General features: G+C 41.5%; 1 protein-coding gene across 1 annotated transcript in view; it reads right to left on the bottom strand.

Moving 5' to 3' along the window:
* The window catches only part of SORCS3 (sortilin related VPS10 domain containing receptor 3), a gene marked incomplete at both ends in the record, with an annotated part of 605,319 nt that overhangs the window by 40,491 nt on the left and 552,472 nt on the right, over positions 1-12,356 (bottom strand). Inside the window, 2 exons of the mRNA XM_079708894.1 lie at positions 6,452-6,585; positions 7,594-7,711. Coding sequence (XP_079565020.1) covers positions 6,452-6,585; positions 7,594-7,711 — 252 coding nt within the window. The remainder of the gene's footprint in view (positions 1-6,451; positions 6,586-7,593; positions 7,712-12,356) is intronic.

Here is a 12,356-nt window from a genome sequence, read left to right as displayed (position 1 = left end):
GTTCAGCATTAGTACAAGCCCATGAAACACCCATTTAATCAGTAGGGAGGGCCTAATGTCATTCTGAGCCTCTTGGAGCCATCCAAGAAGTCATGGTCTCTGCTGGCCCAGTGGTAGGGGGTATCCCACTCTCAGACTATGCACTACCCCATCATAGCCTCATCGACCCCCAGTTCCTCCACTTCTCCATTTGGGAGCTGAGGCTCTAGGATGAGTGTTCCACAGGTGTCTCTGTCTCATTTTAGGAGACAGTAGAGCACGCTGGATTTAGGATCAGAGAGAGGTTTTTGGCAGCCACAGCATGAACAGTCAGAAAAGAGAAGCAACCACAACAAAAGCCACAACAAAAACAATGGACTAACAATTAACATCATCATCATTTGCTAAGGCATAGCCTAAATGTAGCTACAGAGATAGAAAGATAATTATATCCAAACCATTTCAGAAATTGTTTGAAAAATCAAACAATCATCACTCAAGTGTCTCTCCTAGTCTAACCCCATGCTACCTATCTGGCCATACCCCTCTATTAATCAACAACCTTCATATATCTGCTTTCTTGGATGTGCTGCCCATTTTCCTCATACTTATTCAGCAGCAAGTCTATACAGCTCCATCACCACTTCCTGTAGGAAGCCTTCCATCATTACTCCAGTCCTCAGTGATCTCTTTGCTCTGACCATTCCCAGCACTTGCAGGTAGGACGAATGCTGTCCCACAGAACTTTCTGTGATAATGGAAATGTTTTACATCTGTGCTATCCAATATGGTAGCCACTTGCCATATGTGACTTTTGAGCACCCAAAACGTGGCTAGTGGAACTGAAGAAATGAATGTTTCATTGTATTTAATTTTTTTTTAATTTTTTAATTTAATTTAATTTAATTTTTTATACAGCAGGTACTTATGAGTCATCCATTTTATACACATCAGTGTATACATGTCAATCCCAATCGCCCAATTCATCACCCCCCCACCCCCACCCCCACCGCTTTCCCCCCTTGGTGTCCATACATTTGTTCTCTACATCTGTGTCTCAATTTCTGCCCTGCAAACCGGTTCATCTGTACCATTTTTCTAGGTTCCACATATATGCGCTAACATACAATATTTGTTTTCCTCTTTCTGACTTACTTCACTCTGTATGACAGTCTCTAGATCCATCCACGTCTCTACAAATGACCCAATTTCGTTCCTTTTTATGGCTGAGGAATATTCCATTGTATATATGTACCACATCTTCTTTATCCATTCGTCTGTCGATGGGCTCATTGTATTTAATTTTAATGCAAATAACCACATGTGGCTAGTGGCTACTATACTGTACAGCATAGGTCTGGATCATGAAATTCAGCACCCAATTATACTCTATTATCTCCTGTCATCCCTTCTTTGCATACAATAACTCTGGCTAATACATCTTCGATTTTTCTACAATGCCTATTCTATAGAAAAAATATGCTTGATTGGGCCCTATATGCAGAATACTAAAGGTTGACTAGATTTCAGACGTGCCTGAGTTTATGTACTATGGCACCCCAAATCTCTTCCCCTCGTTGTTCTACACTGCCACTTGATAAACTCGCTCTGTGGATCTGGAGCCATACTGTACATGGAAGGTAAACACTAAGACATACTGAGACTTTGAGAATTCCCTGGTGGTCCAGTAGTTGGGACTCCACGCTTTCACTGCCAAGGGCCTGAGTTCAATCCCTGGTTGGGGAACTAAGATCCCACAAGCTGCGAGGTGTGGGCCAAAAAAAAAAAAAGACATACTGAGACTTGAGACTGGAGTAGCCTATTATTATTTTGAATGAGTTACACTTAACCTCTCTTGTCTCGATTTCTTCATTTATAAAATGCCTATGATAACAGACTCTCCTTCCAAGAGCTGGTTGGGAAGATTAAGTAAGTTAATCCATCTAAAAAACTTGGCGCCTAGTAGGTGCTCAGCAAAATTATTGCTGTGGGAGTGGTTGGATGAAGGAGTAAGAAAGAGAACAATTTGGCATAACCTCTGGTCCAACTTGGTTTCTCACTGAACAAATGCATTTGGACCTCCCAGGGGGCAAGTACTTCCTAGGAGCCCTCACAGGACTTCAGAGCAGCTCCTTTTTCTGACTACTCAGTAGTTTCTGACAAACTTACTTCTCACGGAGGATTTGCTCCTAGCCCCTCACCAGTGCCATGATGGAGGTTGCTACAGAGAGGTTCTGTACAGTAAACATAAGGCTGGGGGATTTATGAGGCCATTAAGTAGAAACATCAATATTTATGTAAAATTCATACTTGTTACTGACACCCGCTCTGGATGGAAGGGTGAAAGTTGCGGAAGTCAATGGTGCTCTACAAGTAAAGGCATCTGAGACTCTATAAAGCCTTCCTTCTTAAGCAGAACGATACGGGCAGAAAATTCTTCTGTGAACCCAGGCTGCACTCCTTAACTTTTCCACCAGAATCAATGCATTTAATCCATCCTCCCCAGTCTCTACTCCCTGCTGCCTCTGAGACTTAAAAGTTGCCTGGACCAATCCAATGAACATGACCTGATTTGGCTTAGGGAAACAACTAGGTGGAATATGCTTGGTAATCACTTATACTAACCAAGCTGGGGTCTTCAGATTCCTTAGCTAACACTTCCTGGTAGGAAGGAACATTGAGAAGGAGACAGGGCTATGAAACTGTTGCCATACACGGATTTTGCAGCATGAGCATTAAAGACAAACAAACAGACAAACTATATTTGAGGGAAAAACTATTTTTAACTGATACCTATGCTTATTGAAGTTGACTTAAAAAATAAAACAAAGAAAAAAATTTTAAACACTCAGTCCCATTGTCCATGAAAACCACCATAACAACAACAAAAAATCCCAGAAATTTCAGAATCAACCTCTCTCTGCCATACTCAAAAGTAGTGCAAAAATACTTTTAGGTCACATGATTTTTTTTGCTTTTGTTCTCAGATTATGACTACTAACCCAGCTTCAAGTCCTGTGTGTTTGTTAGTCCTAACTCAGACTCAAGTGGTTCTATCTTCTTTTTAATATGAGGTATGATTGGCTACAGAGAGCCAAACACACCATGTCTTATATATCTCCCCTCAAAATTCTATAAAGTCTTCTTAAACACCATACACCTATGACAATTCTAGTACCAATGGCCAAAACTACTTTATTTGGCATTGGTTTAGAGTTAATGGAACATTCTATATTAAACCTCATCACCAGCAGTTAACTTAGATCATTTGATGATGAGATCATTTAATTTTAGAATAAGCAAACTTAGGGACCCTATTTCTTCTGAAAAATAAAGTGTATCTAAAATAACAAAGATTTGTTTGATTTCTTGAGAAATGGCATGATATAGAGAAGAGAATGTGAAATTTAGCTAGACTTACATTTGATCCTCACCTCTTTCTCTCACTGCTAATGTGATTTTGGTCAAGTAACTTACACTCCAGATGCTAATTTTCTTCTCACAAAAATGTCATAGTAATGATATTGACATTACAGGGTGTTGGGTCCAGGGGGTACCTCTACCAATGCAAGTGTGAGAACCATAGAATACTTTGCAAGGGCTTCTCCCTCCACTTCTTTACTTACAGATGCATTCTGACAGCAGTTTTCCAAAGACAGGTTCAGAAATAGTTTAAGCAAAGCCATCACCATTGAAATAAATGGATAACACCCAAAGGTTCAAGTTTGAAGATAGTGCTTATTTGGATGTATAAGCTCTGATTTACTTGCTAACAATACCATGGGGACCACTTAACCCTGGGGTTCAAGATTAACAACAACCGCAGCATCAATAGCTGTGTATACCATTAGGATAAATTCCTTATTCACATTAATGATGTATGTGAATTCATTTATTCCTCCCTAGGACCCAATGAGATACATGTTATATATTTGTATTTAATAGCCTAGGAGGTGAAGTCATAGAGATTAAGTAAATTCCCCAAGGTCAAAAATTGAGTATCAGCGCTGTTTATTTTTTCCAGACTAGTAAATGTTAATGTAATTGCTGAAGAAAAAAATATTTATGTTACAATTCCTACTCTTTCTCAATTGTAAGGCTCCCCAACAATGGGTGAGGGTCTAGTACAGTTCAGAGAGACACAGGAGAAAATGTAGCATGACATGCAAAGACAATGCACCTCTATGGAGTCAGTCTGCAGAAGGACACAAGGAAGCCTGATATTCAGAGTCTGCATATTCAGGTTGACATCAATATGTCATGTACCATAATTCTGAGTGGCCTCCTGTATCACTGCTATGACTATTTTTCTGGATTGTGGTTAATAATTAAAAATTATTCTTCCCAACTGTGAAAATATCCTTTGTTTCCAAAGGGTCAAAAAGGCTACAGATAGGACCCTGTCATTTAAATTAAATTCCATTTAGCACATCCCATTTGGATGATTCTTGCTGAAGTCAAGGTTTTCAAGGCCTGAGTTCAGGGAAGAAGAGCAGGTAGGGGGGCAGTCATGGTAAACTAGCGGGCTTGCTGTTACCAGTTACAGCCCTTGTAGAAAGTGGGAGATGGAAGATGGCTTACAGAACAAATCAAGAAACAGGCTGGATGAAATGAGGATGGCGGGGGTGAGGCTTCTGGGCAGGGCAGCTGTTCTGTACCCATTTGGACATATTTCTGTTATTAGACACCAGATAAGCCCTAATGCAGCTCTGTCATTGTCCCGCCCCTTCCATGTCTATAGGCTGACACCTGAGCCCTTAGCTTTGTCTTTTAACCTGGAATGGGTGATGAAAATATCTCAAAGGAACTTCAGTTTTTGACTGTGACACAGAGGAAGAATTCATCCAACTGGAATCAGCCTGGGATGACTCTGCGATCATCAATGGGATCACCCATACCCAGGTTTGGGAAGGTTTTTGACTCTCCTAAAAGAAACAACATTCAGAAACATTGTATGACAGTTTAATGCTTACTTTGGGCTAGGCATGGAAGATGCAACCATAAAGAATGTCTAAAATTCCTGCACTCACACACTTCCATTCTACTGGGGAAAGATGGGCAATAATAAAGAAATCAAAAAACACAATCTCTATTTGTGATTAATACTAAGATGACAATTGAACAGGGTGATGTGCCAGAGAGTGCCAGGGTGTAGGTGAGAGTAGATGGTCTCAGAAGGCATTTCTGAGGCTATTTTTGCTGAGGCATGAGTGATCCAAAGTTGCAAGCCATGCTGAGATGTGGAAGAAATCCTTGTACTTGCTGTTTACTTTGCTAGGAATGAGTCTGGGTTAATCAAAGTGTAGGAGATAGTAGTGTGGCTGCAAAATGGTGAATGAGGGGAGAACAGTAAGAAGCTAAGGAACAATAGCAATGGGTCAATCATCTACAGTGGAGCAAAGACAAAAGATTAGATTATATTTTAAGGAAGAGGGGAAGCCATTGGAGTGCTTCAAGTATAGGAGTGATAAGATCCGACTTGGGTGTTTAAAATATAATTTTGGATAGATTTCAGGGTGACCAGGGTGGAAGCAGAGAGTGAGTTAGTAAACTCTTGGAGTGATCCAGATTGCAGTGGTCATGGGTAGAGGTGCTTTGAGTTAGAATGTGTTTTGGAAATAGAGACTTTCAAGGACTTGTGAATGGCCTGGACCTGAGGGTAAAGGGAAAAATCAAGCTCTCCTGGGATTCTGACTTAAGCAACTGAGTGGATATCAGTGTATTTTATTGAATTTGGAAAAACTTGTCTGGGATGGGGGGTGGTGGCTTAAGAAAAGTTGAAAAACTGCTTCCACTAGTGGGTGTCCAGGAAGAATTCTGCTTGGCCACACAAAGTTTGAAATCCCTATTAGCAATTCAAGGGAAGATGGATGCTGAGTAAATAGATGGACACAAATGTCCCCATCCAAGAGGAGAGACAGGCCAGAGATGGAGGTAAATATTTGGAAATTTGTGAGTCATTAGCTAATAGGTGAGAGTCAAAGTCATTCTTTGTGGTTGTCATTAGAGGGAGAAAAAAAGAATTGATGCTAAGAGAGCTCATTTGGAAGAGCACAGTTCTAGCTAACGTTTCTGGAGGTAACTGTCCAAGGTGGCAGCTCTCTGAGCTCTCTGTGCCCAGCCCCACCTCTCTGGGACTTTCCAGGACAGATGCTGACTGAAGATGGGAAGAAGTCCCCTTGGACATGCTGCTCTGATAGAACAGTGATCTTCCCTGTGAAATCGCCCCCTCCCGTCCTCCTTCCACGGGTGCAGACATCCCATCTGGCCAGGAACTGGGGCAGCCAGGCCCATAGGCCAGCAGACACACCTATCTCTTAGTCATGCCTTCCTCCCCAGCTTCACCTTCACCCTCATCCCCCCAGCCAGTAAATGTCTAGCTGGAATTGGCAATGAGATGCCCTCTTCACCCTCATCCCCCCAACCAGTAAATGTCTAGCTGGAATTGGCAATGAGATGCCCAGGGACTCACCATTCAAAGTCCCAGTCGGCACAGACACAGGGTTCTGAGACCACCGTCCCTGAGGAGTCTTGGCCCAGGGCACACTGAGCTCCTGGCTTGCGTTTCTTGAATATTTTCCTTTCTCCCATGACGCAAGGCTCCCCCTTAGGAAGAATGTCCATAGTGAGAGAGGCAGAAAAACACAAAGATGGTGAAATAAACCAGCGTTAGCCTCTTAATTCTCTTTTTGTCACTCTATGTAGAACTCTCCCTCCCAGGAACCATTCAGGAGTTTCCAAGATTAAAAGGCTGATCTTTTACTACCCAACAAGAGGAACACTATGGGAGGCTGGCCTATCACTGTCCCTCCACCCAACCTAGCCAGTGATGGCTACTTCATCTTGTTTCTTCTCCACCTCCATAGAGAATGCAAACACTCCAGGTCATCCTCACAGACCACCCGGCAATTGCCCGAATGGCGTCAGCAGAAATTCCAGTGGAAAAGAACCCACTTCTGGCATATTTTTCACATCATCTTCAGAGTAAAATTGAAGTGGACCCAATAAGTTCCTTCTCTATGATAAACCACTGTGTCCCAGTCCTTATTCCTAGTCAAGGGCACAAAGAGAAGGATAATAATTTGTTGGTACAAATTATAAGGACCCAATAGTTCTGAAGAAAAATGAAGTCTGCCTATGTTGCATAGTACTAATTATCTGCCTTGCTAGAGCCCCTCACCTCCACCTTTCACCTCTTCTCTGTGGTCCTCTCCACAACGCTCCTGGGTCCTGACTTCTGACTGGTCTGAGAGATGCTCTCATGCTTCCCAGTAAAAGGTGAGATGATCACATCATTGGTGGGGTCTCCTAGTTTTCTGGGCTTATTTCCCCACGGGTAGCACTAAAATCCCAGGTTACCATTATCACCACTTCCCCAGGATGCTCGGTGATTTCAACGAGTAGATCAGGATTCCAGGGTGCAAAATGGTCCAAAAACATTACCTGCCTCTGCTAGACCTGGGTGTGTGGGTTCCAATCCCTCCCCCGAAACCCACCATTATCCCCAGATGGCCCACTACTTTCCTTCTCCAAATAGGAAGGCCCAATAAGACCAAACAGGGCTTGCAGTGGCCCCTCTTCCTAGGAGGCAGGACCCCCTACCCTGCACTGTACCTGATTGAGCAGGTGCCAGGTCTGATAATCCTCTTTGCTGCAGCGCCGGCTGAAGATAGATTTGTAGTCCACCTTCACCAACTGCCATTCCGAGTGGAGGCTGAAGTGGCCAAAAACTCTAAGTGTTTAGGGGACAAATGAGAAAGGCAAGCAGATAAAGCCCCATAGTCAGTCATAGCATCTAGTTTAGTGCACAAAGGCTGGAGGGAGAGAGGGCTGAATTGCAGCCTAGACTTTAATGATTCTTCTAAAGCGAGGTCTGTGAAGGCTATTGAGGGGAAGTCCACTGACCACACAACTACAGCCAATTGACACAGTATTCACTGTGGGTGTAAAACCAACTTTTTTTTTTTTCCTTGCAAAAGTAATACATGTGCTTTACAGGAAGCATTTCAAATATAGAAAGGTATGGTGAAGGAAAAATCTTCGCCAATCATCTACAATCCTCTCCACAGGTAGACCTGCTCCTCGTATTTTCACATATAGTCTTCTTCTCAAAGCAAGCACTACTGTTATAGCTACTGATGTCCACAGGCAGGGACTCAGTTTTCTCATCTGTAAAGTAAATTGTACGTGTGTATGTTGGGAGGGGTGGGCATGGATTAGCTAATCTAAAGTATGACCTTGCCAATTCCAATATTCTGACTGAATCTAAGTGTGTTTTAGTTGAAATTCTCATTGCTTAATTCATGTGAATACCACTCTCTTTCCCCCTGCCCTGAAAAACCAGTCATCTCATAAAAGGAACTCATATTTATGTATAGCAAAGAAGCACACTTTCTGCGTGACTTAATCAATACTGACCTTTTCAAAGTCCAGCAGTTGATAGCCCTATAAACATGAATGATCAATCATTTCTAGAAAAATAGAAAAAAAGACTGATCATCCATACTCCACTCAGGTGGCATGTCTTGTAATTACAATGCAAGGCATCTATCAGAGTGATGTAAAGGGGAGACCAGTCATGCCGGGAACCAAAACCCACTGAAGTCTTTCAAGGAATCGGATGGCTTCCATTCCAGCAAGAATTAATCATGCTCACAGCCCTGAATTCTCCTCCTCCCAAGTTCAAATATCCTCATAGTGACACCTAAGAGACTAACTCTCCTCAAGGGACATTTCCTTCTGCTATCTGAAAGATGAGGATGCTTTGGGGGGCGGGGTGGAGCTAATTAACATTGTGAAATGGAGAAAGAATTGTTTTGTAGATCACACAACTTAAAATACACCTTAGGAAATGATTTTTAACGTCCTATGATTTACTCGTTAAATAAAGCTTTTTAGAGCTTTGACTGAAAAAAAAAAAAGATTAAACAGACTTTGAGGGAGTGACTGTGGGTCTCTCCTTTAGTAAAATCGTATGGTCTCTGCATGAATCTTACCTCAGCCCTGAGTAGTAGGAACAACCAAGAGGCTAGAATACCCTGGACTGTGTGGCCAGTACTGCATGGGATACCTGCCCTGACGTTCTCTCCGTTCTATTGCATTCTTGCCATATTCATTGGTCTCCAAATCCAATACATCCATGCCAGGTCTACACTAAGGTATATCTACCATTTAGTTCTGATTCAGTTCACGGAAAGGTCATGAGTCAGTCAACTTTTAATCTTTAACAAAACAGTTATCTCATAAAAAGTTTCTATTTGTTTTAAGAGAGGAGAATAAGGTTAAAAGCTCATCAAGAAAAAACAAACAGTGGGAGAAACCTTGATAAATGTCTTCTTCCCTCTCTCTCCAGCCTATCCAAATCCTCCCACATTCGAATGCCACCTCCTCTAGAAAGTCTTCCCTGATTGGAGTACTCTGAGTAGCAGGATATTAGTGGTGCTAAACAAAAAACAAAACACTCTACCTACTCCAAACAGTTTACAGTTATTTTATAGATCACAAAATACATCATGTCAGATGAATCCCATTCCTTTCTATGAAGGATTACTAGGCATACAGAAGAAGGAAATATGAGGCACATGATTTACCCAGATATCAACAAGGCAGCTGATGGTCTGCTGTAGCAGTCTTGAAGAAAAGATGAAAAAACATGAGCCAGGTGCTAGTAAAATTTTGTGGCTGAACAGTACCTAATTAAGGCATTAAAATCAACCAGGAGGGAGGGGGTGAGTAGTCAGCTGCAAGGTTCTGCTGTCTGCTCTTTCTCATTCATCATTTTTATTAATGACTTAATGACATGAAAATAATGGTCATCATTGGAAATTGCATTTTCTGATGACACAAAGCTGGAAGAAACAGTCAATATGCTTGATGGCAGAATCAGGACCCAAAAGGGTCTTGACAGACTGAAGAGACAGACTGGATTTAATAATATATGACATAACAGGGAAAAATATCAGGTCCCTCCCTGGCAACTACATAAGTATTGGATAAAAGAAATGGGGCTTGGTGCAGCTCAGGATACATAATAATAATGATGATGATAATGATGATGATGCAGCTTAAGAATTTTTGTATACAACACAATTAATATAAGTAAACACTTCAGAAAGACCAGAAATACTTAAGGTAATCTTAGAATGCATTAATGAATGCAGAATTTTGTATATTCTGTAGAACAAAAGAGGAAATATCCTGGTCTGTTTTACATTAACTACATAACAAAGGAGAATTGTACTTAGTGTTGGATGTCACCACTCAAGAAGGATATACGTGAGTAGTACATGTCGGGGCTTTGGTGGTGGTAGTGGAGTTTGAATCTCCTGAAATTTGAAATAAAATATGCATTTACTGGCCTGTGTGTATTTATCTATGGAGACGTTACATATCTTTTTATCAGATTTTCAAAAGGGTTCACTGTTCCCAAAGTTTAAGGACCACTGGAAAAGAGAGGGATTCAGATGATGTACTGGATGAAATAGTGGCTCTCCAAAGAGACATGACCATGTTCTATTCCCTGTAACCTGTGAATGTGACAGTATTTGGAAAAAGGTCTTTGCAGTTGTGAGTTAAGGATCTGAAGATAAAATCATCCTGGCCCTAAGTCCAATGAAAAGTATCCTTATAAGAGATACAAAGAAGAGAGACATACAGAGAGGAGAAGGCTATGTGAAGACAGAGGCAAAGACGAGTTATGCAGATACAAGCCAAGGAACACCTGGAGCCATCAGAAGATGGAACAAGCATGGAACGAATTCTCCTTTAGTGCACTAGAGGGAGCATGGTCCTGCTGCCACCTTGACCTTGGACTCTGGCCTCTATAACTATGAGAGAATAAATTTCTGTTTTTTCAGCCACCCAGTTTGTGGTAATTTGTTACAGGAGGCACAAGAAATAATACAAATGGCGATATGATTTGAGACCACTTTTCATCTACCAATCCAAGGAGTGGTATAAAACTATGGCTGGTTAACCTGGGGATGACTTAGGAAGGGGCAGTGGAGGGAAGACCAATAAATGGGCACTCTAGGGAGATCTCTTGAGTATTAAAAAATAACAAAAAATAAAAGTGTAAAAGTTTACAAAATGTGAGAGATCTTTCTAATAGACAAAGTTGCCCACACAGGAAAGGAATGGCTCAGGAGTTAGTAAGCAGAGAACTCCAAGCTCAGGCTTAACCATTTCCCAGGGCTGATGTTGAGGAGGATGCTGGCATCATCCAAGTATGTGTGGCCTAACTGACCCTGAGCCTCTAAGGATGTCCATGTTGTTGGCCTTCCCGGCTTTTAGGGATATCTGTTTTGATTGGAGGGCTCATTTCAGAACTGAACATAAAATAGAGGCTCATTCAGAACTTGTGGACTAACTTAGATTCTTCTCTTCTACAGTTCCCACAGGTGCATTCCTTTCACCAGTGTTTCTTTGGCTTCTAACCAAATTTCCTTACACCATGTTTTCCAGGTCCTTCCCCAAACTGTAAATTGATACACTGATATTTCCACTCAGGGGCTGGCTAGTATGCTCTCCTGTGGGGTCATTTTCCTGTGCCAGATGCAAATTTTTAAACATTTAATGTTAGGATTATGAGCTCTGTTCATTTTCTCACTGGATCCCAACTAAAATTAGTAGGGTAAAACCTCTTAGTAACTTTCAGACATTGGTGTACTCCTGTCTCTCCATCCACTATCAGTTCATGGTGGGCCCCCTCCTATGGGGCATAAGTGACTCTGATGCAGGGTCTCTCTTTTGCAAAGATCTGGCTTCCCTAATTCTGTTCAATACTGGATTCATTCACTGCTCTTCTGATTGGAGCTCATGGAAGATGAAGAAATGACAGAAACACAGCAAACTAAGTCAGAGATAAAATAAGGACTAATTTAATTTCAAGCATTTCTCATCCCTTTTCATAACTATCCTTAAACAGATGTTAAAATTCACAACAGGATCTGTAGAAGTGAGAACCCTGCAGAGAAGTCAGAGGGATTAGAAACCACGTCCATCACTCTGAGGTGATAAACGCTGACTAGATCCACCTGGTCCTGGATTGGAGAAAGTGAAAACCTAGACTGTTTCTAAATAATAATACAAGAAATCAACTTCCCAGATAAAAGCCTCTCATCTCCTGGAAATGTTCCTTTAAGCTTATCACCAGTAAAGCAGGGGAAGCATATTCATCCCACTTGTGGTAACTTTTTGGGAAACAAAGTGATTCATAAATGAATTGAATACAAAGACTCAAGAGATGGCTAGGGTGGAGGAGCCAAAGATGTGGAACATTTCCAAAAGAATAATGTAATTCCCAAAACTAGGTACTACTAATTCCCAAAACAGGTACTACTTCTTTTAGAAAGTCTTCTGTGACTGTTCCAATAATA

Source organism: Hyperoodon ampullatus, assembly GCF_949752795.1.
Source record: "Hyperoodon ampullatus genome assembly, chromosome: 1".
Classification (NCBI taxonomy): Eukaryota; Metazoa; Chordata; class Mammalia; order Artiodactyla; family Ziphiidae; genus Hyperoodon; species Hyperoodon ampullatus.
The sequence above is the reverse complement of the archived record's forward strand: the minus strand, read 5'-3'. Positions and strand labels throughout refer to the sequence as shown.